The 27742-nt window shown below is 47.6% G+C and overlaps 1 protein-coding gene across 13 annotated transcripts in view; it reads right to left on the minus strand.

Moving 5' to 3' along the window:
* IKZF1 (IKAROS family zinc finger 1) overlaps window positions 1-27742 on the minus strand; it is a 115285-nt gene that overhangs the window by 67295 nt on the left and 20248 nt on the right. For 9 of the 13 annotated variants that reach the window (XM_022593214.3, XM_022593213.3, XM_022593208.3 and 6 more), the window contains exons 6-7: window positions 10619-10672; window positions 2222-2341 (exon numbers count right to left, since the gene is read on the minus strand). In XM_022593214.3, the coding sequence (XP_022448922.1) occupies window positions 2222-2341; window positions 10619-10672 (174 nt within the window). Of the gene's footprint in view, window positions 1-2221; window positions 2342-10618; window positions 10673-11149; window positions 11204-19779; window positions 19845-23783; window positions 24594-27742 lie in introns of those variants that run through there. The other 4 variants (XM_022593204.3, XM_022593205.3, XM_022593206.3 and 1 more) reach the window with 4 other exon arrangements.

Here is a 27742-nt window from a genome sequence, read left to right on the forward strand (position 1 = left end):
ATAAGGGATGGTTTCTAAAGCTCACTGGCCGAGCGTGAACAGCAGTCAATTTCCTTGATGCTTCTCTCTACCCCTTGGTCTTCTGGGATTCTCTCCCACTCACCTGTCTCCTTAAACCTGCCCGCTGTCTCCTCCTGTAGTCTGTGCTTCTGTCCTTTCTAGTTTCCTGGCAGTGACCCATCACTCCTCTGTCCCTGGCCCCCACTTCCAACCACCTTCCCTGCCTGTCCACACGGCAGCCGCTGTTTACAAACCAAGGAAAGAGGATGCTTGGGCGTTTGAAGTTTTACAACTCTGAAATTCAGTCTTTAGAAACCTTACGCTGAAAGGAGAAGTGGGTGAGCATCGTGTCGCACGGCGAGCAAGCACTGGAGAGAGCCTGCGGGAGATCACACCCCCCCAGCTGTACCAGCCACACCTGCACGGGCTCTGTCAGGACCCAGCCCGAAGTTCACCACCAGAACGCAGCCTTGGAACCAGGGGCTTGATGACCTCTTACCAAGGCAGATCACCCACAACCTGAAGTTCTTAAGGGGTGGTATATTTAGACCGTGAAGGCATTTATAACAAAGGCTTGTTTACCTACACCAAGTGGACTCTTCTCCTCTCTCCAGGAACCGGCCCGACTTTCAGTTCTCTACAGGTTGACCAAGGTGACTATGGCTGTCAGCCTGCACAGCAGCTGCAGGGATTTCGGTGCGGGGGCGGAGGGGGGCGGCTCCCCAGTTTCTCCATAATGACCCCGGAGTCCTAACTCTGATGTCTGGGTTCTCGGTTCATTTAAATGGTTAGTGGGTACGTATCCACATAATTTCTTCTGGCTTTTGGTCCCTGAGCCTTTGCAAATTTTTATCATGTATACACACCCTCATTGTCCTAATGTTTTTATTTAAATTTGATCTTTTAATTTATGTAAATGTGCCTTGAAAGGAAACTCTGCAGCAGTACAGGGTGTATGACAAACCAGTATCTCTTGTAATAAACAGAAGACAATCTTAAACATAAGTGCATCAATTACAATAAAGCATGCTCTTTTGTGTCTCAGCTTTGGGAAACCCTGAAAGGATGTGTGTGGAACAAAAGGCAAGATCCACAGACCTTCTTCTCTCCCCCTACTCACCCACATATACATTTTCTAACAGGGAAAAGGAATTCAGAAATGTACATGTTTTCTTGGTTCATCTACGTCAAAGGGCTTTAGCCACTATCTTTGTCTGTTTGTACAGCTAATTGTATAGCTAAATTAAGACAGAAGAACCATAATACCCAGAGTCTATTTGGTTTCCAAGACACATGAAAACATACAAAATCTGTTTCTTAGTTATCACATTAGGATGTCCTACAGGAAAATAACTGGCGATTTTCAGAACCCCGAGAGCTTCACACACGTGCCCTCCTTGGCTGTGGCTCTTATGAGCTGATCCACATGAGATCTGTCCTACCTGTCCTACCTCATTTCCACCTGTGTACCCTTCATGATACTCTTTTGTGCAGATAAGTGGCTCTCAACATCACAGTTTTATCTTTATAAAAAGAAAAAAGATAGGTATTCCAAGGAACTGTTGACTCGTTAGCTGATGAGAATAGGGTATAATGGAGTGAAAACCAGTCTTTGAGTCAGAAATTGAGTCTCCTTCTGACTCTGCTATGTGACCTTGGCTAATTCACTGAATTTCTCTGGGCCTCTGTTTTCTTAAAGAGGGTGGACTGAGATTTCTCACCATGAACTGTAGCCTGGGTAGGCAGATACTTCCATACACATTCTTTTATGGAGAAGGCGTGTAAATGTCCGCTAGTCAAGATTATCTAGATTTTTTTTTAACATTAAAATTTTTCTACTTGTCAAATTTTCTACTTTCCGTTAAACTGGACATTCAAGAAACAGAGATGTGAAGGGTAACTTAAAATGGCCAGATGCAGCTCCTTCTAAACCAAAGCTATGAAAATGAACAGCCCTATTGCCATTACACATAAAATGGATAATTTTCCCTGTCTACAATCCATAAACTTGGATGTTGCTGCAGTGCGCTGAGGACACGAGGCCAGTGATGTGCCTGCTTTGGGGGATGCTCCGCAGCTTGGCCACGCTGCTTCCCACATAGGGCTCAAGACCACACTGAGCTGGGTCTCCCGTCCTGCAGGTGAGGTGAAATGACTGTAAAGAGACAAAGGTCCAGGAGGACTAGAGCACGTGACAGTCTGTGGACAGGAGGCCACTTACCCAGTCCTCTGTCACCCTTGGAGCTCTGCTGGCCTCCAGACGTGGTGGAAAGGTCTTCAGGGACAGGCATGGGTTCATCGCCATCGTCGGGGGTGTCACTCACCGGGGGGCTTTCCTTCCCTGAGGAGGCAATTAGGAGCTTGAGTTTCTGGGGACATGGTCACCCCTGGGGTGGTGGTCACTGCGATGGGCCTCACCGTGGTTTGGCTTCATTCGAGTTACTGGATTGAGTTCACGTTTCTCTCTGGGGATTAGAACCTGCTTTCCTTTTTATAAAATAATATCATTGCCACACCCAAAACTGAGAGGACACAGATGTGAAAACTACATATCACCTAGAGATCACCACTATTAAAACTGTGGTGTGTGTGTGTACACATACATGGATACTTATATATTATGGATAATGCGTGGTGACATATTTTCTTGATCAAAATAAACTGTACTTTTTAGACATTCTCATAACCAGTGGCCCTACTTCCATAACTTTGTGGTGTCTGTGTAATACTTCATTGCATGGGCACACTAGGATTTATTTAAATCCTTTTTCTAATTTTGAACTTACATTGTTTTCAATCTTTTTTTTTTTTAATGAAACAACACTGTGGTAAACCTCCAAACAGACAGCTTCTGCCCACGTTTTTAAGAATCACCATAGTATAAACCCCGGGAGTTTTATGCCTGGGTCAAAAGGCATCCACATTTTTAAGCCTCTTCACGTGTTAGGGCCAAATTTTCCCCTGTAAATTTGTTCCACTTTACCCTCCTACAAGCCTGCTCACCACACCCTCATATTATTTCATTTTTAAGGTCACCAGATTGAGTGTCCTGCTCAGAGCTACACATTCTGGGTCTGTTCACTCTCTTTTTCCAGAGCCAGGGGGTAGGTATTTTGCCAGCTGCCCGATTTGATTAACTTGATGGGGCCGGGAAGCCTGGAAGGAGGATGAACAGGGAATCAACACGATTCTGCCCCACGTGCACAGAGAGTCTGCCACCAGGAATTTTTATCCTCAAAATATGAAAGCAAAACAGAATCCACACAACTGTAAAAGCTGCTTCACAAAGTAGGATTTACCAAATGAGATAGGGTTTTATGGGATGCCCGACTCTGTTTTTGACTATATTATAAGGTTTCATCGGAAGCTCCAGAAATGGGGAAATCCCTCCCACTCCCAAGAATTCAATACGGGGAAGTCTAGATGTGTAGAAAATGCTCCTTCTCCTTTGAAATGGAAACCCCTGTACCTTCTAACATAGATGTTACCTAAAATTGAGTTAGGAGACAATAAGCCCAGGCAAGGAAAGAGCTGGTGAGGCCCCCAGTGGATGCAGAATAGCCCATGAGCACTGCTGTGGAAGACAAGCCTGGAAGACAGGGCGAGGCAGAGTGCGAAATTGTCTTGTTTGTTTGAATAAACCACCTGTGAAAAGCAACACAACCCTTTAGGGGAAGGGCAGGACCAGTGCAAGCATCCCCGGCATAGGAGACGACCCTTCCAGGAATAATTTAAAATAGAAGCTGCAAGGCACCAAGGCGATGCTTTGGGGAATAGTATCGCATTCTCTAGCAAACAGACATCACAGGGCTTCCCTGGTGGCGCAGTGGTTGAGAGTCTGACTGCCGATGCAGCGGACGCGGGTTCACGCCCCGGTCCGGGAAGATCCCGCATGTCGCAGAGCGGCTGGGCCCATGAGCCGTAGCCACTGAGCCTGCGCGTCTGGAGCCTGTGCTCCGCAGCGGGAGAGGCCACAGCGATGAGAGGCCCGCGTACCAAAAAAACAAAAAACAACAACAACAAAAAAAACCAGACATCACAGTTTAATATTCCAGCTTAGCTGTAATTACCTCAATTGGCATATTTTCAGAAAGAGCATTAATGGGTATATTTGGATAGCCAATACAAGATGGATAGTTAAAGGTGGGGCAGGCTGATAAGAATTTCGCAAGGAAAAGCCAAAGGCCAGAGAGAAATTGATTGAAGTGCTCGTGTTGCACTAAATGTGCATTACATCAGTAATATTTTCATCGCCCTAAAAGGAAGACTTTAAAAGTAGCAACAGCTAAAGATGCAGTGTTACTGTTCACCTGTACAGGTGGGCCAAAGCTCTGAACAGGAGCCTGCGGGAGGCATATGACCAACTGACAACTCTTTTTTCCTTCTGATTTCCTAGAGCTATGGTCTTCAAACCTTGAGGACTTCAGGGAGGTGGTCAGAGGACTCTTTTTCAATTTTTGGGGGGGTAAGAATAATATATTTTTTAAATTATTGAAGTAAAGTTGATTTACAATATTGTGTTAGTTTCAGGTATACAGCAAAGTGATTCAGTTATACGTATATACGCACACACACACACACACACATTCTTTCACAGAGTCTTTTCCATTATAGGTTATTACAATATATTGAATACAGTTCCCTGTGCTATATAGTAGGACCCCCTGTTGTTCGTCTATTTTATGTATAGTAGCGTGTATCTGTTAATTCCAAACTTCTACTTTATCTCTCCCCGCCTTTCTCCTTTGATAACCGTAAGTTTGTTTTCTACGTCTGTGAGTCTGTTTCTGTTTCGTAGGTACGTTGATTTGCGTCATATCTTAGATCCCGCATATAAGTGATATCATACGATATTTGTCTTTCTCTGTCTGACTCACTTCACTTCGGGTGAAAATCTCTAGTTCTTACACAGAACTTCAATATACGAAACCCGTCTTCTGTGCCCATCTTCAGCCTCTGGCTGAAGGACCAGAGGCCCAGGCCACTTGCTTCTGCGAAGACCCCCAGGGAGCCTCCACAGAACGGACCATGGGAACTCTGGCCCAACAAACTGACCGGATCATTAAAGGTACAGAGTGTGGGGTGTGCACGTTCGCCTTTCTGATTAACCAGCTGTCATGGTTATGGGCTGGGAGCGGGACACTGAGAAACTAGACTGTATTCATGTTTTGTGTTGTTTTTTATTCTGAGCTTCCTGATGATAACACTGGAGAACTCTGGGATCAATTTAGATGCCTGGGCACGAGGAAACCAAGGGAGCATCATAAAGAATCGGGATTTATCCGGTGCAGGGATGTGGTCTCTCTCCTCCATTCACGTGAAAAATGCATCCACATAATCTTTTTTCAAATTTCGCTGATTCGTTTCTTGGGAACAGGACCAACTAGAACTTGCTGAGATCCTAGGCACGCTTCCGCCTGGCTGGGCTCCTGTGCCGAGCTACAGCCCAGCAGTCCTGCAGCATCTCAGCGCTTTCATTGCTTCCTACACGGGGGAGGAAAAGGAATAATGGAAACAGTAGGGACCATGATTCTAAATACCCTGGGTCGGGTCGATCCATAGGCGCTCCCCATGCAGAAGCAGCGAGAATAAAACATGAGTCTCGGCGTGTGCAGGGGCATCTGGTAAAAAGTCAGTACTGGAAGAGAGCGAGGTGAGACAGCCGCGTACCTGTCACGAGCCCTGCTGGAATTGAGCCTCACCTCGCCTGCACTCTGTGGTGGTTTTTAAGAGCTCATCTGATTTGCCTAAAAGCCCCCAAGTTTGAGCAGTGGCTACTGAGGCATTAATCACTGGCTTGAGCCTTGGTACTCAGCGACCCTGGGATCCTTCCCCTGCTGGAGATTTCCACGATGAACCTCCACCACTTCATCATAACCTTCATGGGGAGCAAACATATTTTTATGTGTTGATTTTAAACCAATTTACCCAGTTAACCGCTTAAAATACAACACCGGGTATAAAATACAACACCATGATAAAAGATAAGAAAATGAAGTTATTAAATCAGGCCAGCACATAGCAGACATTAACACACTGTGACTAGAAGTTAGTTGACACGGGTACAGCTCAGATTTGACCAATTGTAAGACAGATTCCATAATAAGTCACCTCTTTAAGGCTCTTTCCTCAAGAGTAAAATGAGGCTAAAAAACATGATTTTGGCTTAGCTCACAGGTTGTTGTGAGGATAAAATAATAAAGTGCATGGATGCTCATATGCTAAATAAGCTTATGGTATTATTTTGTAAATATAACACCCTATAGAAAGAGGTATGCACAGCACCAAGTGCCCATATGTCCCCCAAGTGCATGTACAATGTCACACAGACACGCAGAACTGCAGACAGTGAGAAATCAAGTATTGAAATGGAAGAATTTAGGAGGTGAGAGGTCATTTTACTTATTTAGAAAAATGGAAGAAACTTCTTATCAATTTCTATGTAAGTTACCTACTACCCATGTTTCAAATAAAGCTTTACCTATGAGAAGCATTTTGGGCAAATTAGATGAGAAAATTGTATAATTAGCTTATCAACAGCAAGCAAATATTCCTCAAGTAGATTATAATTCACCCAACAAAGTTCTGTGATTCCCTTTCTCCCTAGTGGATGAGTTTTTACTATGCACAGTTACCCAGGAGAACATAATTCCTCGGTGTAAATAACAACTCAGAAAATAGACTCTACAGAATAGTGGGGAAGCTCCTACTCAGTGCCATGTCTGGCTCCCGTGGGACTTCTGATTGGTTATTGAAACTGAGTCTCAGCTCCCTGTGAATTGAAGACAGTCCCTGCATCTTCTTCATGGGGGTCTTGTAAAGTTGAAAGGAGAAAAATGCCGAGGGTGGTGTTTGGTAAATCTCAAGCACTCAATCAATGTGATTTACTCTGATTAACATTTGCACTGACACTTCAACATAGATGAGCCTCATTTCCCAGGCAGGCGATGGATGTCTACAGAGCATAGTTCTTGTTTCCTTGTTCCAATGAACATTACAAACAACCACTAAGAAAACATCCCATAGGGCCCCAGGAGCCTGAGCATCCTCTAAGCTCAACTGGCTCCAGTCCCCCATTTTGCAGAGGACACACAGTGGTCCAGGAGGCATGGAGAACGGTTTCAGGTCTCAGAGCTGGAGGCACAGATGAGGTGCTGATATGGGCCTCACAATTCCTGTCTTCCCACAGGCTGCCTCTCCCCTTAGAACCCAAAACAAACCATAAACCACACGCATAACCAATAATTTGGAAAGTGTGCCAAAGAAAAAAGAGACAGAGAAAGCAATAGAAAACTTACCCAAAGAATGAAGGAGATGTGCCCTAAAGGAAAGGATGGCTTTGCTTTAGACATACTCTCCTCCAAGCCTATTCAACAGCATTTCCCGACTCTGGTGGATGCAAGTGGGTAAATATTTATTGAGTGTCTACTATATGCAAGACCCTGTAAACCAGGGCTCAGTCCACATTTAGGATAAATCCCAGGGAAGAAAGAAACAGGTAGTTTGAAAAAAAAGTTAGGTATTAAGTACTTCTCTATTTTTCAAGGGAGTAGCGCACATAGATTAGGTGGACCCCTATGCAACTGCTGATGTTGGAACTTTTTTTACCTATGATAGTGGCAATTTCGTAGGGTTCAACTTAGAAAAAAATCTATTTTTCTTTTTTGGGAGCAGCATATAACAAGGAATAGTTTTGTGGGGAAAGGGGATGATTCAGAACATATCCCTCATATAAATCAAAAATTTAACTTCTGTTTGGCTAAATGTACATCCTTATTCTACAACTTGCTGCCACCTTCCTCCATTTTAGAAATCAAAAAGGAAAAGTGATCATTACAAGGATTGTATTGGAGAAGCAGCAAGAAGTAGAAAAAGTGTGCTTCAAACCTCTGGTAAAAATGGCACAATTTGGGCTTCCCCGGTGGAACAGTGCTTAAGAATCTGCCTGCCAACGAAGGGGACACGGGTTCGAGTCCTGGTCCTGGAAGATCCCACATGCCGCGGAGCAACTGAGCCCGTGCGCCACAACTACTGAGCCTGCACTCTAGAGCCCGCGAGCCACAACCACTGAAGCCCGCGCGCCTAGAGCCCGTGCTCCGCAACAAGAGAAGCCACCGCAGTGAGAAGTCCGCGCACCGCAATGAAGAGTAGCCCCCTGTCGCCGCAACTAGAGAAAGCCCACGTGCAGCAATGAAGACCCAACGCAGCCAAAAACTAAATAAATAAAATTTAAAAAATATTTTTAAAAAGGGCACAACTCTTTAAATGCTCTAATCTCTGTTTAGAACGCTCCAAGCTTAACACAATCCAAAGGACTATTTGTGTAAAGTACTACAAGTAGCATTTCCTTTGCTAGGAGTATACAAAAGTAAATTTCAGACCAAATCTTGAATCTTTTTTAAACCAAAGAAGAGTTGGCTTTTTCAGGCCAACCTCACTCTTGACTCCACCCCCTGCCAACCTTCTCTTTAGCCACTTCCAAACAAATTGAGTGTTTAGCATAATGTTAAGGGCAAGAAAAGTAGGAGAAGAAAATGAGGGTTTTGTTATGTTTGTTGCCAAATGAGGGGATCAGAATATTGACTGGCCATTCTCCTACAAAACTTTCTAGAGATGCCAGCCCAGGCTCAGGCTTTCGGCTTTGCCTTTGGGACAGCAGAGTCTGCATGGACCCAAGGGCTCTCCTCCTCAATGCATCATGTAAGACGCCAATCTGGAAGCCACCCAAGATGAAGGTGACAAGGGAACACAGAGGATCAGAAACCACGAAGGGGTCTCTTTGCACCTTTGTGGTGTTTAACATCCCGTGTTCCTGGCCCTCTCATCACCTCTAGCCATGGTCTGCAATTCCAGGGAATGGGGCTCACCTCTCCTTCAGCTCAGACTGCCTCTACCAGCAGCTATCAGATCCTGGCCAAGCCGAAGGAGAGGCTCCAGAGAGCGACCATTTTTGTTTTTTTAAATAGTTTTATTGTTGTTGCTGTTCTACTTACATTTAAGAAACAAAGTGTGTGTTTAAGGGAAATAAATCCAAATAATGCTGAAAGGTAGAAGATGAGAAACCAAAGTCTCCGTCCCCTTCTTCTCTAACCCATCCCCTCCTTCCAACCTCAGTCTTCCAAGAGGAAGCGCATGTTTCATAAGTATCACTCCAGAATTTTCCTAAACGTATATACAGGCATGTGGAAAGTGTGTGTGTGTGTGTGTGTGTGTGTGCGTGTCTGTGTGTGATATGTTTTCATTTCAAAGGATGGGATCATACTCTGCATATCATCCTGAAACACGCTTTTCTCACCTTCACATACATCTTGGATGTCTTTCCACATGACTATGTTCCGATGGCCCTCACTGTTCAGAGCTGAACGAACAAGGGCATGGAGGGACCAAAGTTTTCCGGTATCAGCACCAACGCTGCAGCGAGCATCGGCAGAAACGCCCTGTGCCTGTGTGCGAGCATGTCTCCTGGGCTGATTCCTCCAACACAACTTTCGTTTCTACAGATAAGGCCAAACGTGTTGACCAATGTTCACGTCCTCCAACTGTCCATCAACTGCCTACATGCCACAGCTGAAAAGCCAGGAGTCTGCTGGTACTTCACAGCCTGGAGAGTTCAACCCAGACTTTCTAAATGACAGGAGTGGCAGGGACAGAGCATGGGGGACCGTGGGCTGCAGGAGGCCGTCTCCAGGTTGAGGGGACTTGAATCTCCCCTCCTGCCCATCTCCCGGGAGTGGCAGCCACACGCTCAGCCCTGATCTCCATCACCAGGACGGACCGAGGCCCAGACGCAGAATTCAGTCACAACTTGGAAACCAGTGGGGGCAGGTTGGCCGTGCCCAGAGGACCACATGGGCCATTCTAGCAGAGAGGCTTACCTGGGATTGACCATGGGCCTGAGACTGGAGAATATAAAATACTGAAAACCCGACTGCTGCGGACCCATCCAGGTTCAGGACTAGCCAGACAGTGGGCTTCCTGGGCCCGTGAATATGGAGCTGGGCAGGCTTGGCTAGACCGGCTGGGGGTCCAGCGCACGGGCATCGCCCAGCAGGACAGCGTGATCCAACCTTGGGCCTCATCTCCCAGGACTGCCCCAGGCCCTGGGTCTCCCGGGATGGGGGGAGCTATGTCCAATAGGGCTTGAAATAAACCTATGGAGACTGGGGCAGCGTTGTTGCCACGTTTAGCAAATATCCTGAATTGTGCCCCAAACTCTGTTTTCCAATCTACTTTCTCCTTGTCTCCCTTCCGCCTCCTCCCTCCATCCTTCTCTCTCTCTTTCAAGCACTTTCACTGGCCTGTGTTTGGACTCTAGGGCAGATCACCCGTCCTTTCTGCTCCCCCAGAGTATCAACATAGATTGAATCCTTTCCAAGTTGCTCGCAGATGTAACAGGAAAACCAGTTTTATCTGGGAGGGAGATTTTTCTGTCCTGGTTGCCACATTGGGATAATCTCCAAGAGCTGAAGTGAAACATGGATACCAATTCCATCTCGGCCTTTCCTTTGGCAGGACAGCCCTCTACCTCCCCCGCCGCCCCCAGCAAGCACCTTGGCTTTGGGTGCCCACTGGAGTGGGCTTCCTGGACTCCCCATATGGGCATCTCACCAGCTCTCACCTGAAACTTGGGACATGTCTTGACCCTCATCAGCATCCATGGTCCTCGGGTTATCTGAGAAAGAGAGGAAGGGATTTTAGTTGAAAGCAAATTACTCATAAGATACGAGAGAGAGAAAGAGAGATAAGGGCTGAGCTCTTTAACAACGAGGCTATCTACCAAGAATAATGCATTTTCCTCCTCACACACTCGCTGGAGTATCAGACTGGCACAGACCTTGATCCTTTTAAAAACAGCATTACAAAGATTTATAAAAATATCATTACAAGGACAGGAGGACCAAATTTGTTATTTATTGTTAATTTCCTGCTGCATAATAACCCAAAATGCAAACTGACTGCAACAAAATTAAGCAGAAAATTAAATGGCCCTGGGTCATTGTAGGCACAGAATTCATTCTCTGGGCTGATCCACAGTTACGTTCTTTCTAATTTACTGAGCATGCATCGATGAACCTTGAGTCAGCTTGGTGACACGCGTACAATCAGCAATCAAAAAACGAAGCAATTTGCTGAAGAATGTCTCATTTACCCAGGCAGGGCTGCGTATATGAGCAGCCACCGTGCTCCGTCCATCAATAATAAATACACCTCCAGCCTGGCAGATGGGCCTCGCGCCGCTGGCTTTGTACCCCGCTCTTTCAGGGCCCCTGCCTGAGACTCTGCCAGGCTCTGACGCGGGGAGAAGGAAACCTCACGACGGCTGCCAAACCGGACCCGGAGAGCGCCCAGACCTTCCTGTTCTGCTGACACGTGGCTGGCTCCTCAGGCGGGTGGAAAGAGAGAAAGCGAGCCTGGAGGAGCTGCCCTTGGGTGGCGATGGGGACCGTTCTGCTCGCGGCCACCACAAACACCGGGGAGAGGCCACGTCAGCCGAGCAGGAGGGAGGGATGGCTGCGTTCTACACTCAGGGTCCTGGCCTGCACCTCACAGGTCTCAGGTAGCCCTGGTAGGTGACATCTGGAGGCTCCGTGGATAGGAAAGCTGGGGACCACCAGCAGATGACCTCCACCAAGTCTGCGTGTTTATGCTCTGCTGGACAACCTTCAGAAGAGCGCCTTCTCCAACCAGCCAACGGAGCCTGTTTTGACTCGAAATCAGCTCACTTCCTTCTGGGGGACCACCTCTGTCTCTCCCGTTCAGATGTGTGTGTCTGCGCTTTCAGGCCTGTTCTCAGCAGATGCCTGCACAGTGATGGAAGGTTCAGGGGGCCTGACCCTCTCAGGGGAGGCTACAGCTCTGAGCAGACAGAGGCCATGTGTGTGTGTACGTAACAGCCGTCATGGTGCATTCGGAATACAGATTTTCAGTTTCAGTCCTGGCGGCGCTAGTCACGAAGAGTCACGGACGACCAGCACTGGCTCTGGATGGGGAAGGGTTTGCATCTATTCCTGAAAAAGCCATTGCACTAGTCTGAGCTGTGACTCGAATTTCCAAAGCAAGTGTGGGCCTTAGGGGTACAGCCCGTGACCCCAGAAGGGAAAAAGGCCCCATGGCCCACTTATGTTTCAGTCCCAAGACTGAGGGTCCACCAAAAGCAAAGCCAGACAAACTAGCCCCAGAAGCAAACACGAAACCTGTCCAGGGTCACCAAAAAGCAATGTGTCCAAAGTCTCACATCCTTTTAACAGTAGAAAAGGTAAAAAACCTATGATTCTTCTGAAACGTGCTGAAACAATTCTAAAGAAACAAGGCAGACTCAAATGAGAAAAACCTTTGTGTTCACTGAGCAGCATTAATACAAGATTCAGCTTTCTGAAGACAAACACGGTATTTTACAGTGAAATATCACAAACCAGTTCTCAAGCGTCCCCGCACTGACGGGGCGACGTATAGTAGATAGAACTCAGGTGTTGCCGCAACAAATGATACTCTAACTCCCAATTTTTATTTTGTTGACTTTGAACTTCTTTTCTGCTATGTGAGTGATACATATTTTACAACTGTTTTAACACAGAGGCAAGTAAATGCCCATAATTTCCACTACTTAGGACTACTACATTTTTTCTGTGTGTGTATGTGTGTGTGTGTGTGTGTGTACACACAGAACTTTTTAGAACAACAGGACACTAAACATATTCCAAATAAACTGTTGTAAAACAATTTTTTCATTTAATACTACACGTATCTTTTTAATTGACAAATATGCATCGACATTCTTGTTTTAATGACTACGCACTGCTCAGTGGCAGGGGCTGATTTCCTCAATACCCTACTGTATTTTCAAGTAATTTCCGAGTAAAAAGAGAAAATGTTTCGTAAGGCCCAGCTGATGGCCCCCCACCCCAGCCCTGCCGGAGAAGGTGCCTTCCAGCCCACCGGACCCTATGGACCCTCTGGGTTCACTGTCGGGGCAAAATCTACCCATTCCCGGCTCCCCTTGGTGCATCGGTCTCTTCAGGTGGGGAGATGTGAGAACATGTCACAAAGCAGTAAAAGGATGCTCTGGGCCTGTGGCTAAGGCCCAGGCCCGGCTCTGCTGGGCGGGCGCGTGTGCCTGTGTGTTCCGAGGGGGCAGGGCGAGGGCACCCTCCTGGATCCAGCCCTGCCTCAGTGTCCATTGGTGCTCTGGACAGTGGGCGTGGTAGGCAGCCGACCCCAGTGATCAGAGGATGCAGGATCCCTGTCACAGGCCTGTTTCCATTTTCACTGAATGTCTGCAACCCCCATGTGGAACTGTTAGGTCCTCAGACTCACTTAGAATTCCAAATGCACTCTCTACCAACCCTACACGGACCCACTATGTGTGGGCCTGCAGCCACTGCAGTCCTGGGGCTGTGCTTACGGGCTGCCCCCCCTTGATTGGACGAATGTTTTGTTGGCACCATCGTTTTGAGATTCGTAAGATATTAGGGCACAGTCCACGCCGGCCCTGTGATTCTGTGGCCTGTCTTGTCTGACATCACACGGTGGTTCGGGGCGTAGCTTGACAAGCTCCCTCAAACTTCCCCAAAGTCGAAATTTGCATCTCTTGGGACCAAAAAGTAGTGAGTTTTTTGTAAAAGTGACTTTGCTTTTAGGCAAAGACCAAGGAATAATCCGACAATGGAAAACTGTCTGAGGGAGAGGAAACGCCACCCCCTCCAAGACCAAGAAGCTGCCAAGGGGCAGCCTGGAAGGGTCTCGAAGGGGACAGTGAAATAACCTCATCTCCGGGAACACAGGCGCGGCCCAGGCTCTGTGTTTCTTTTTAGACTCGTGGAAGCAGTGCCCAGTGTCAGATGGAAAATGGCACACAGGCTTGATCTGATCTCAGTACAAAAGAGCTTGCAGTCAGGAAGGGGAGTTTATCACAAAAGTGACTTAACACCTTATTTTCACAAACCTTCACCTAAACCCAAACGAAGGCCAGCAGGCCTGTAGAGGGAGATGCCAGAGGGAACACTTATTTCACGGGAACATTGCCATATTCTGCTCTGCACAGGGAGCCCCAGTGTTTTGAGGCCAGAGCCAACATATTGATGGCAGAAAACACAACAATCTCAGGAAATTACCGTCACCGGGCAGCTCTTACAGACGTGAACGCTTTTATTGTCTCTTCGGAGTGAGCAGCCCTGAATCCCGCACACGGGGAAACAGATGCAGAGATAAGGGGCAGCCAGCGGGGCCTGTCCTTTCAGGAGGCACAGCCTGCGGTCAGGACCGTCACTCCCCTGCTGCTGCTCGGGACTTGCCCATCTCTCTCCCCACCGTACCTCTGGAGTCTAGAGAACAGGGGAACAGTGAGGACCAAGCACAAGACGGAAGCAGGCCCACAGCACCCTGCTTCCACGGTGGCCAGGCCAGGGGGACAGCAAGACCTTCTGGAAGCCCCTCCCTGACCTCGCCTTCTTTTCCTCCTCCCATACCCACAGGGGCTGGAACCTGGACGCCTCCCCGGGGACAAGCATCCAACAGCCCTGGGCAGTCGTGGCTTCCGAGAGAGGAGCCCGGGCACGTCTCCAGGACGAGTGGCCCCATTTCTACCTGCCGGAGAGCAAGCAGCTTGAAAAATGGCTCGGCAAGAGCCTGCGAGGACCACTCAGGTGGGAAGGGCCGGGGAGAGCAGGGGTCCCCAGACCCTCCTCAGCCGCCTCCCCTCACAGCACTTTCCCTGAGGTGCCAGGGCTTTTCCATAACCCAGAAAGGTGAGTCTGGATTAATGAAGTCAAAATTAAAAGCCAGATGCTTGTCACGAACCACAATTTGATGACTCTCCAAGCCACCCTGATTAATGGCAATTAAAGAATTAAGTACACAGCACAACAAATGTGCTATGATGAACCACATGGGTGAGTTTCTGTCCAGAAATATTTCATAACCTTTCTTGAGTGCCTTATATATGCCAGAAAAAGAGGGAAAGGAAACGATACCGGGGTTAGTTCGCTTTCTTGAAGCAACTACCACGCGCCTAGCATTTCACTGCTATAATCCCCACAGGCCTGGACACCACCCACGTTGTCCTCTTGTCTTATCTGAGCGCCCGGCAGAGTGCCCACTGTAGATCTAGTATTCAATCCCCATTTGCTAAGTGTGCATCTTTAATCCTTACAATTAAACTGTATTCTTCTTATCATACATAATCCATATTATTCTTTCCACTTTGTAGATGAGAAAACCGAGGCTAAGAAAGAAGTATTCTGCCCAAGGCCACACATCTAAACAGACAACAGAGCTGAGATCTGAACCCAGGACCACTTGGGAGGCGGTCCCAAATTTTAAATGTATAAATGGATAAGGAATGGGTGTTACCTGTATCTTCACAGAAAGTAAGCATGTTCTTTGTAATACCCTGCAATTAAGGCAAACTTCATCACAAAACTTCTACAATATAGTTAAATTCTGGTTATTTGGTCAAATGGATGCTATTGGTTATTTTCCTCCCTGATGAGTGAGGTTGCACTAGAGTTACGTTTGGGGTTATTTCCTTATAATCTCAATGACGCTTATTTTGAAGGGGGAACACGGGCCAAGCCTATAATCTATTTAAAATGTCTCAGGTCACAGACCTCTTTAATAAAACCCATTATTCCTGCTGAGAGAAAGTCTTTTGATCTTCAGACTGGTAGATTTTATTTTTGCAAATCTACCCTATCACTGTGAATTACACTGTCTCTTACAAAAGGAAACTTTCCAAGAGAAAGCAAAGGCAGTATGCAGGGTCTTTGTGTCTGGTTCTGGGGACCATAGAGGTTTTCCTAACAACTTGACAAAACAGGTCGGGAGAATGTAACAACTTCGGAGCCCAGTTACTCCATTTCTGAGTCTTTTCATTTTTCAAAAATTAGCTGCCAATCTACACATTTTCATGATTATTCCACAGAGATTAGGGCTGGTACAAATAACAATGAAAAACAAGATTTAAACAGGATGGCAGGGAATCCAATTTGGCTTTCACACACCCTCTCCCCCATATTTAACTGAGCCATTCACACACACACACACACACACACACTTTTTTTAAACTGAGCTACAGAGAACTCTTCCTCCAGCGGTTTGTTCTGCTGTGAACCTGCTTTTTGAGGGCAAATTAGCTCCCATGAGCAATTCTGTCCTCACATTTTTTTTCTAGGGGCAGGAACTGATATGCAAAAGAGGAAGGGTCAGGGGGAACTCAGGAAGCCTCTTCAAAAAACAGCTGAAAACCCTGCAGTCTGAAAACATTCTTAGTGAGGAGGGATTTAATACAGAATGAAAAGAACCATGAGACTATTTGTAAAAGCCATCATGGAGCCACCTGTCTCGAAGTGAGGCAGGAAAAAAGATGCGAAATATTAGAAATCAGAAAATAATACAGAAAACGGAGCTGGAGACAGTTTGTGCTTTCAAAACAGGTCCAGAGCTGGGTTTCAGGTGCCCCAGGAAGGTCCAGCACTGCACAACTATTGTGTGTCTGGACCCGCTCATGTGTGCACCCCTGTACACTGGCTCTCAAACTGCTAACAGTAACTGCTGTTTATTCAGCAACCCTGGGAGAGGCAGACACACTCCGAATTTACATACTCTTTTGGAGGACTTTTCCTGATTCTGGCCATCATCACAGGCCATTTCCTAAGTCACTTCCTCAAATATAAATGGTCTTTTACACTTCATCACTTAAGTAAAAAGTCTAAGTTTACATCATTTTCTTCTACCTTCTTCCCGATTTTAGAAGACTTCATGCTTGGCCAGCAACTGTGCAACAAAAGTGACATCTCCATCTTTAAAGAAAAATGTAGGAACTGGACCAAAATAATGATTTACACGGATATTCTCATAAGTGTTGATCTCTTGTCATTATAAAGTGAAGAGACAGAGGAACCCAGGAATAGTTTTTGTGTTCCTATTATTTTTCAAAGATTTTTTTTCATTTTTTATAAAATAGATAAATACAAAGTTACAGTATGAACTCAGTTTTTTACTCAGCAAGGCAAGATGCTGTCACGAATACAGTACCTCCTCTTGCCTTCTTAGCAGTGAAGTTTTATGTGGACATGAAAAATTCAAAATTAAAACTGTATACGGTAGCAAAATCCACGTGTCTACTCATAACACTCCGAAAACATACCTGTCATACTGAGGTTTCTACAAAGGCCATTGGACTTCTTTTTAAAGCTATATTTATGTCATTTAGACCCAAGGAAGTAAAATTACGCTAATCCCCACAGGAGTACCCAGTGTTTGCAATCCATACATGTCTATTTGTCAACAACTGCTGAAAAGCTATTGTTGATTTTCCCACTGAGGACACCATCCAGTTTACCATATAACTTTTTTTTTTTTTTTTCTAAATTTAGAAAAGCCTCTCCCGCCTAGCTGGTGGGGAAACAAGAGCTACAAATCTAGATGCAAACAGAGAGAGAAAACGTATTCCAGAGCCTCATACGATGCTGGCTCCAGAGAGAAATGGGTGCAGACATCCTGATGGCTGACTCTCCACGTTAAGGCCATGTGGTTTCCAGGTTAATGGGAAATTCTCCCTAAAGGACTTGCATTCTGAGATCAGTTCTGTCTACAACACCCCAAAATTATCAGCTGTAATGAATTAAATTATCAGCTGTAATGAATTAAAATGAAGTAACTTCTTATAAAAATTCTTAAAAAATCATCTCTATTCGCTTTTCGAAACCAAGTTCATAGTACACAGAATGTAAATTCAAAAATCAGGCTCCTTAAATCGCAGCTTAATCTCTTAGCAGCTTCAGTACTTTGGGAATTTACTTTGGTCACCCCAGCTTCAAATGGGTCAGCTGAAGTCAAGTTCAGTTGTATCTGAGAAGGGTAAAGGAAGTACAAATGTATCAATGATTTGGTAACAGTGATTGCTACTGACAGTAACTAAAATAATCACAGAGAAGAATACCACTTGATATTCTGAATGGGTTCTTTAGTTGGACCAAATTAGCAAGAAAAGTTCTAGATTTCCATTGTAATCGGTGACGGACAGAGAGCTGAGCTATCCTGTAACCCAAACCTTGTAGGATCCCGAGGACAAAATGCCCAACATAACAGAACACGTAACAAGGTCCATATGGATATGCTCTCCTAGTGGGTATCAGGCCCAACAAGGACTGCTTGGTGTCCGTTCTGTCATCCACAATGTCCTCATGCAAACCCAGGGGGAGGGGGGGGGTGTCGTCAGTAGAACCTCACAGAGGCTTACAACTTCCTCGTTTGCAGGCCTACAAAATCAGCACATCTTTATGTATAATCAGGCAGAAAATGCTCACATCCATCAGGGAGCAAAATATAGGAAAACTCATTTTAAACACTACAGTCAGATTTTTCTGCAGCCCTTAAATAAGTTTAAATTATTTATTTTCAATGTTTTACTTTTTTTTTTTCCCAGCAAATTACATTTCTTTTACAAAAGGCTATCCGCTCTAAATTAAACTGAAAATTCTTGAAATTCAGGTTAAACAAACACAACTCCAGAGAGAAGTGAGAAAACGCAGGTAGAAATGCACTAGAAATTTCTAAACCATTTTTAAATGGTAATTAATTGCCTTATCTCTAACAACCTGAGATAATTAGCAGTATGATTTTTAATTTAATGAAGTAGGATACACAATTTATCAATATGTTTTCACTGTGGATCTCTTTGAATATCACTGCCCTACACAAAACCCAGCACAAAGGAGGAAGTAAAGGTCACTTTTTCAGGCTCAAAGTGGGGCTCACAGCAGGGGGTCGCCGGCTCTCTCTAGTTTCCATTAAAAGCACCGGAGTTCATTTCAGAGTGCCTCCAAAGTCAGCTTATAAGAGATCAATCCCTCATTTTCATTTCTCCTAAAGATTCTAAATTAAACATTTTCCCCATTTGGTCTAAGGAGGTGTCTTACGTGCTATTTCACATGCTCCAAGTGTGCCAGTGAAAGTTTGATGTAACAACAAAAATTTACCAAAACCTGATGAATCAATATTCACCGTGGAACCCCTAGCTTTAGAAAAGGACTCTAATCCAAACCATCTTGTTCAATTTTAGACAGTTTCAAACTGCCCGAAAAAGCTTTAGAGTGTCAATTTTAGCATGTGAACTCCACAATGGAGCCCAGAAGTCTATTTCAGCATGTGTAAGGTCATTTACAAATTCTTTATGCAGTTCTTAGTTGTCTCTGCAAAAACCCCACACATGAGAGACAGAAGGAAGATGGAGACACAGAGGCAGAGACAGAGAGGAAGGAGGGAGGGAAGGGATGAAATAACAAAGCTGGGACCCTTGCACACTGCACCTGCCCTCAACACACCCCAGAAGCCCTGCACCAACTGCACGTCCATGAGAGCTCACTTTTGGCGCGAACATGGCAGGAAGAGAGTCAGATTTCTTTTAGCAGTGAGCTGACTGCTGAAGAAAAACGAATCATTGCACACTTGAATGAGAAAAGCTGAAGGAGGAGCTTTCCCACTCATTGGGGCCCATCTTCAGCAATTCGTTAAGCCGTGGCCCTGTGCCGTAAGCCATCAGGAGGTGAAGCGGGGACCCCCGAAAGCAGAGAGAGCACATGGAAGGTAATGAGGCTCTCCATCACCCAGGACAGACAACAGGAGGGGTGCCGGGCAGGGGCTGGGTCGTAGGCTGCCCTGGGAAGGAGGAGAGTGCACGCTGGGAACATCCCATCTGTGGAAAAGCAGCAAAGGAATGGGCGATCTCACCCAGGAGCCTGTGGCCCCTGGAGACCCAGGGGGGCTGCCCCCCAGTCCTACCTTGGAGGCCTGGGGCCTTCGGACCCTGAGCTGCGCAGAAGCCCCTGGACTCAGCCACCTGCAAGGGACCCTGCTGTCTCCTTCACCTCGTCACTGCCCTCCTCGCCTTCCACTGGGGTGGAGAGGAAGGTGGGCCCATTTGCCAAATATGCAAAAAAGGAGGGAAGGTAGTTTTCTCTCAGGAAAACAGGGGCAGGAAGGGAGCCCGTGCTTCCTGTCCTGACCAAAACGGGTTCACAGATTAGGACGTCTGACTTGGCGGGCTTGCGGCGGGTGGGAGAGGGATCTCTTTTAGTCAACAGGCATTCTGAGCACCCCAAAGGCAGAAACAAACGGCCCTGGGAGAAGGGAGACAGAGCCAGGCCCGTGGTGGGGAAGGCAGGTGGCCCCCAGGCCTGGAACTCGGGGTTTTCATCATTTTTCACAGTTCATCCCCAGGTGGATCGTGGGAGGCACCCAAGGCATCCACCCACCTGTTCATTGCAGCAAAACAGGAGAAGGAAAAAAAGACGGACTCAGGGGATGAGGCCATTTCCTGCAGACGAGGCCTGGGCTGCCTCCCCACCAGGCCCTTCTCAGGAGCGACTCCTGGCCCCCAACCAAATACACACCAAAGCAGGGTGGGCCCTGCCCACCTCTCCACCCTGGGGCTCTCTGCAAAGCTTCTTTTGTTTGCTCTGTTTCACTTGTAACAGTGCAGCATTTCACTTTTAATGTTTCCTAACATCTCACAAATATTTGTTAGACTATTGTCAAACGTTTCAAAGTGACGCCAAACACAAGCTATTAAAGCAACGACACTGAAAAGGGAAGGACGTGAACATATACAACAGGAGATGCCGAAAGATAACCTGCAGTGCAGAGCCATTTATACACTGCAAGGAACAACAACATGCCAGGTCTCCGTGGAGAAACCAGGGTGGGCATCTGCTCGACCCCATGATACAACCAGTTTTGCGGGTGTGGCTTGAGTCTGCTTTGGGAGGCCCACGTCCCTGATGAACCCCTGTCTCCCTCCTCATCTGGATTTTAAATGTGTGTGTGTGTGTGTGTGTGTGTGTGTAATGCCTATGCTCTGAAATGCAACCTGCCCAAGGTCTGGATCACATGTGTACATGTGCCTGTTCTGAGCAAAACCAAAATGATCTGTCTCAAGGTGTCAACTGGATCAACGGTTCTCCCCTTGTCAGCCTCAAAGGATGGGTCACTTGTCGCTTTTACATCTTGTGTTTTCTCCAATGACATGGAATGATGCCACACACATGCCTGAGGGCTCTGCAGGTACAAACGGACCGACACCAGACAGGGACTAACGGTAACCATCAGGGCTGGAGGGGCAAGGTCTTATGGCCACAAGTGGGAGTCACAGCACCCAAAAATGTGTGTAGAAATAGCGGAGATTAACACAACACTGTAAATCAACTATGCCTCAATGAAATTTTAAAAACAATAATTAAAAAAAAGAGAAATAGCAAGGGCTGTCAGTCAACCCCAAAGGGTTGCTCTCTGTGAGCTGGATTCGCTGATATAAATCTCCATTCAAATAAGGCAACAAAACCAAGAGTTATTTTGTAGTGAAAGTATTTCATAATGACAAATATTAGAGGCGGGAAAAAGAAACAAAAACGCCTCTGAACGCTGCTACCCTTGATGAGTTCTGGGTTAACTGCAAATACGTGAGGCAGACACCCAGAGTACTAACGTCACTTATGCTTAAATTCACCATTCCAAGCAGGAAAAGCTGTCTTGTTTTAGTAAAAGGTAAAAATCAAACAAACCAACCAACAAACCCAAAAAGGAGGGGCTTTAGTACCCAGGTCAGGTGTGTTTGATGTTATAACCCTTTCCCACTCTGCCCCCTGCGTCTCTCCCCACGCTGTGTGTACCCCCTGTGTGTCTGTGTGCATATGGTCACATAATGTCTTTATTTCCTGTATTTATTAATACACATGTAACCGTGAAGGATACACACGACACGTGGACAGGTGGGGTGGAGGTGTTTCACAGCATGGCATGTAGTAGACTGTATATATACACCGGGTCCTCTCAAACTTCAAGAGTTTGACGTTTATATTGACAATATGCTCCTACACATGACCCAACATGAGACACACAAATCCAAGCCAAGGGGAAAAGATCCCCAAACCAAAGAACCAAGATCCTCAGAATCTAGGCCTCCAGTGAGGAAGACACAGTGGTCCCAGCACTACTGGCTACAGCCTCTTGGCCAGGAAATTGGCTGTGATCCTAATTTTCAACAAGGGAAATGGCTGCAAGGAAACCACTGGTTACCTTCTCTCAGGAGACTTCAGACATACTTCTCAAAAGACCCAGATGCAACATACTTTGATTCACGGACCTGTGGGCTCATCCCATGAGGCCGTGATGATGGGCTTTTATTGTTACGATGCTCCTGAATTTCCGAGGATATGTAGTTTCCCAAGATGTAGCACTTTTATTAAAATATTGATGAATTAAAGAAGCAAGGAGGAGTTTCTGAAGCTGCTGCCTTCAACTATCACCAAGAAACAGGACGGGAAGAAAACCTGACCATTTAACTCAGTGACATGTTTTGGTCTTCAGCTCTGGTGGACTTTGAGGCCAGGAAACACATATTTTTTTCCCCACGTAAAAAAGGTATAAACATGTATGACCATGGGAAGTTTTGAAATCGGATACACTATATCAAACCCAAGTTGTATAGGATTTTTAAATGCGACATCATTATTTATATCTGTGCACACAAATTATTTTTTAACACGTTCTGTATAATCTGGAATGTAAGCAAGTAATCTTCCGGTTAGAGATATCTGTGACTGCTTAAATTTTAAGCCACATATCAAATAATCTAATTTGTCACTGAAACAATTGCAACACATATAATATACATAATACTTGAATTATTACTTTAAAAATCCCATATAAAAGATGAATCCAAATAACCTCATCAAATAAACATCTTCAAACAAAGCAGTGAATTCAAGAGGCTCAGACCGTTTCCTGCAGGTTCCACTCTCCCCTCAACTCATAATCAAAGTGAACCAATCCTTAAAATCACTGAAATTTCCATGAAAGTTTAAATATTATGCATATAAAATATTTTCAGCTTCCTTTTTTTTTTTTAACTTTTAACAGAAGGTTAAGGAGATATTTCTTCAATAACAGTTTGTCTTTCCAAGTTTAAAATAAGGTACCTCAGAGCTGAAATACCCCGTGGGGAGCAGGGTGGGGAATTTTGAGTGTTGAAATTGAGGGAAGCACAGGGCCTTGACATTCACTCCGGGGGCTGCAGTCCAGAGAGAATGGAAACTGCATTTGGAAGTGCCGGATCAGACCCTCCGAATCGAATCGTAACCCTTTTTGCTTCTCCAGATGCTACACTCCGTGCCTCCAACTTAGAAGAAAAAAACAATCACACCTTCAGGAGATTCCTTAGGAATCACCAAGGATCCTTGACGAATTTTTCAAACACGTTTCAAATACAGTCGCAAGTAACCCGACGCCTTTTGACCGAGGGGTTTCGTAACCTGACAGCCAAAACGGCACTCGGCAAAAGTACTGCCAACTTTTCAAACCGGGATAATTCCGATTTTGCGGAAAGCAAGTTCAGACTCGATCTGTTTATTTTACAGTATAAACAAAAAGCTCTCACGTCAAAAATAAGAAAAGAAAGCGCGTTATGAATGACTTTATAAAGGCTGACTTCCGTGATCTCACTATATAAGCGTAGATCGATTTAAACACGACCGGGACCACGGTGTCCTCCCCACGGGGACAGCGGGGCGGCTCACAGGTGTCCCGCGGCCGGCCTGCCCTGCACCTGCAGTGACAGCACCAAGTGGCCCAGGCTTTGACAAAAGTCAGCGCTCCCACTGTCCCCAGAGAGGAGAGGCGGACCCGAGCGAAACCAGGACTTACACATCTAACCGCCTCGTCTTTTCTTTCTTCCTCTCTCTTTTTTTAATCCAAGTTTTCCTACGGAAATTCTACCTGGAAACACTTACGTGGATGTGTGCGTCGCACTCTGGGGGTCCAAGACCGATCCTCGGGCGCCAAGAGCAACCTCGGAGCCGGGCTCGCCTGCTCGGCCCCCTCGCCGCGGCCAAGCGTCCCGCCCGGGCTCGGCTGCGCTCCGCGGGGACCCAGGACCGTCGCCGCAGACGCCGCCCCGGGCGCGGGCCGCGCAGGCACTTGTCAGAGCGCCCGGCTCGCTCGGCCGCCCAGCTCTTCCCAGCTTTCTTTCACAATGACTTCCTGAAGTTGCTCACTCGCATTGTTCCCCATTTCTCCTCTGCGCTCCCCACCCCCCGCCGGCCGCCACCAGGCTTTCGCGCTCCCGGCCGGTCGGCCCGTCCCGCGCGCACAGCGCCGCCCACGGGCCGCGCACCTGGGCTCCGCGCCGCGCCCCCGCGGGCCAGCGCTCCGCCACCTGCGGCCGCCCGGCCCGAGCGCGCGCCCGCAGCCCGCGCTCCACAAACTTTGGGGCTGCGCGCCAAGCCGGTCCCGGCGCGCCCTGCCCCGCCGCCGCTGCCGCCGCCGCCGCCGCCGCCGCCTCGGACCCCGCGCACGCTCCGGCACCGAGCGGGACAGGAGCCGGGAGGGGGGCGGGACGCGCAGCGGGGCTCGGAGAGGGACGTGGACCGGCCGCGGGGCGGGACTCGGAACCGGGCGCAGCGCGAGGCTCGGAGCGGGGCTCGCAGCGGGACGCGTCGCCCCTGCCGCCGGTCGCCCGCTCGCACTGCGCCGTCCCGACCGCAACTCCGGGGCCGCGCGCGCAAACTTTGCCGCCGCGCTGGGCTGGACACCGGCCCCCCCTCCCCCCGAGCCCAGGCTCTCGGGGCGGCAGCGGGCACGGGCAGTACCTGCTGGCGCCGCCGCCGGCTGCAGCCCGCTCGCCTGCGCCGGGCCCGCTGGGCGCGCCGCCGCCACCCCCGCGCCCGCGCGCCCCAGCCCTCCCCGCGCCGCCGCGCTTCCTCATTCCAGCGCCGCATCCCGCCGCGGCCCCGCGCGGCCGGCGGTGACCGCCTTTCCGCGTCCCGGGCTGGCTGGCGTGTCTGCCACCGCGCCGCGGGGCCCGCGCTTAACCCTTGGGGTTCCGGCGCGGACGACGCGTGCGGGGCCGCTGAAGCCGGGGCGCCCTCCAGGGGACCCGCAACCCTGTGCCCCGGGCCGCTCGTCGGGGCACCCGCGTGCTCGCCCGCCCGGGGCACTCGGGGTCCCGTGAAGCACTTTCCCCGACGTCTAGGGCAGCCCACTGCCCACCCGGCTTCGTTTCCCTCCAGCTAGGGCCACTTGACTTCCCGGTTCTGGCTGCGACCCCAGGTTATGAGTGCCCACCCGAGGGGGTGGGAAAAGTTGATCCTCCGCAAGTGAGGGGAAGGTGCAATTCATTTTCCCAGACAACCAATGGAATACCTCTCGTCTCTCTTCCCTCCCACCCGCTCGAGGCACAAGTTAGGATCGCGCCTTCCGGCTTGGCCTGTGTGCACACGCGAGTGTGAAAGGGCGGCGGCGGCGCGGGCGGCTCGGAAGGCAAACCTGTAACCCCTCCTCGGCTCTCTGCGCCTCAGCCTCCCCCTCCGCGAGCCCCGAAGCGGGAGTGTAAGGCGCTGAGTATCGGTTCAAACGGGAATGCCGGCTCTGATGGCGCACCTCTTCGTCCTCCGCGAGGAATCCGTCATTCTGATCAGGCAGGCCCCACCCGGCAGGAGCCCGGAGAGAGTGCTCAATTTGAGCAGAAGAGCAGGAGTCATGAATTCAACAGATTTGTGCTGGGCATCGCCCCCAACCCCCGCCCAGGCGCCAGGGGAGGGTCTGTTACACGAGCCAAGACCGCGGCCTTTCAAGACTTGCAGGGGCGCATCGGTAAGGCTCAGATAAACGGCGGCGCATCCCTGCGAGCAGGACGAACAAAACGGGACCGCGTCTTTCCATGGGAAGAGCGAGAAAGGGCTCTGGGGCCTCGAAGCGGCAGGCTGGGCAGGCCTTCCAAGTGGAGAGAAGTGCCTCCGGGCAAAGGGAACGGGCAGCTGAGTGAGGCCAGGGAAGGCTGAGGCCTGTCTAAGGAGGCTGCTCGTGGTGGGGCCAGGGGCCCTGTTGACCACCTTCGCCTCCGCCATCCCTGGGAGAAGTCTCTCCTACCACCCTTGAGCTACAAACAGCATGTGCCAAGTTCTTGCTGGACCCCTTCTGCGACACTAGTACTCGGTTTGTCCTGAAATTCTGCTGTGCTGAGCCCGAGACAGTTAACTCCGTGCTTAAAAGCCCAGAGGAGGCTGGACTTGTAGAAGTTTCATTGACTTAATTCCTAGTCCTTCCCTTACTTGTGTGACCTTGGGAAAGTTATTGAACCTCTCTGAGCCTCATCTTCTTTATCTGCAAAAGAAATAAACGCTACTTCATCCTAAAGAGTCCTTGTCAAGATTCAATGAGGCAATAAACATAGGGTGCAGGGCCCCAAGGGAGGCAGATGACCCGGTGGAGGGGTCATGACCTTGGATGAGTGCGACACTCTTAGCTCCGCCCCCCAGGCTCCTCTCTTTAAATGTGTGCCATGGTCTCCAGGAGTGCGTGTCAAGGACACAGATGTGTTCATCCTACCAAGGCAAAGCCTCCTGAGGCAGAAGAGCATGAGACTAGGAGCCGAGGCCGTTGGGCTGTGTGACCTTGACCGAGGTCACTAACCTCTCTGAGCTTCAGTTTCCCCATCTATACATTGACGGTAATAATATAAGCTACCTCCCGGAATTGTTGGTGAATAAAGTAGATCACATACAAAACTCCTTGCCATATGCTTCTTGCTATAGCAGAGAGGAGGACTCTGTGAGCAGTAATTATTATTTATTATGAACTCTACTATTACTAGCCAGTCTCATGTACCACTGCAAAGAGGTGGAGCGGAAGGAACTCGGCTTGTAACCTGGGTCTGTGGATAAGACTCCGTGGGGCCAGAGATGACCCTTCCATCAGAAGTTAAAGCTGCTGAAGACAACAATAAAAGCATATTGGAGGATCTATATAGGGGCAGGGGATTAAAAAAAGGGTTATTATGGGATTACGTGAAACCACGTGTGTGAAACTTTTTAAACTGTAAAGCACTATATAATTTAAAGAATCTTTCATTCGATAAAAAATAAAAACGATAAACATTAAAAAACACATTGGAGGAGAAAACGTATCAGTGGAAATTGAAACAGGTGTGATCCTCTGAAAAGTTATAGGTGTCATTTTGTTTCTTTAGAAATATATATATATGTGTGTGTGTGTATATGTGTGTGTGTGTATAGATAGATATAGATAGATAGCTGTTTCCATAACATTAGAGTGTTAAAAATAGCTTAGTTCATTCAGACAATAATTGCTAAATTACCATTTTTTTCTTTCAAGATAATCTTCTCAGAAGAATAAAAACACCTATAGAATTCATCAAAGTCTACTTATTCAGGACTTACTATAATAATGGAGTCAGTTACGGGCGCTTTTGTTCTGGCAGAGCCTGGATTGCATTTTAAAGCAGAGTGAGTTTTGTAGAGGAAAAGGATAGTTGAGGTGATAAGTGTGGTTATTAGTTTTGTTTCTTACTAGCTGTGTGAGTCTTGGTAAGTTACTTAACCTCTCTGAGTTTCAGTGTGTCATCTGCAGAGCATACCTACTTTCCAATGGTGTTGCTAGAATTCAGAGAAATTAAATGAGATAATGTATGTAAGTAATTACGATGATGATGGTGTTTTTTTCTTTAAGAAAATCTATTAAACAGCAATAAAATGAGCATCCCTTTGCCTCCAGCGGTTGAGAAATAGTAAGTATCTTGTTAAATAGTAAGTATCTTGTTAAATAATAGGTAAAGTTTTCTGTAAAACATGAAATTCTGTTATCTTTCTGTAGTGTGAAACTCATACAGAACGCTTGTGGTTCTGTATGGTGTGAAGGATCATGAACTTGAGGAAAAAGACCAAGCACTGGG

The sequence above is a fragment of the Delphinapterus leucas genome, chromosome 9, assembly GCF_059928025.1.
Source record: "Delphinapterus leucas isolate spDelLeu-1000000601 "Yukka" chromosome 9, BTC_Dleu_Yukka2, whole genome shotgun sequence".
Lineage (NCBI taxonomy): Eukaryota > Metazoa > Chordata > Mammalia > Artiodactyla > Monodontidae > Delphinapterus > Delphinapterus leucas.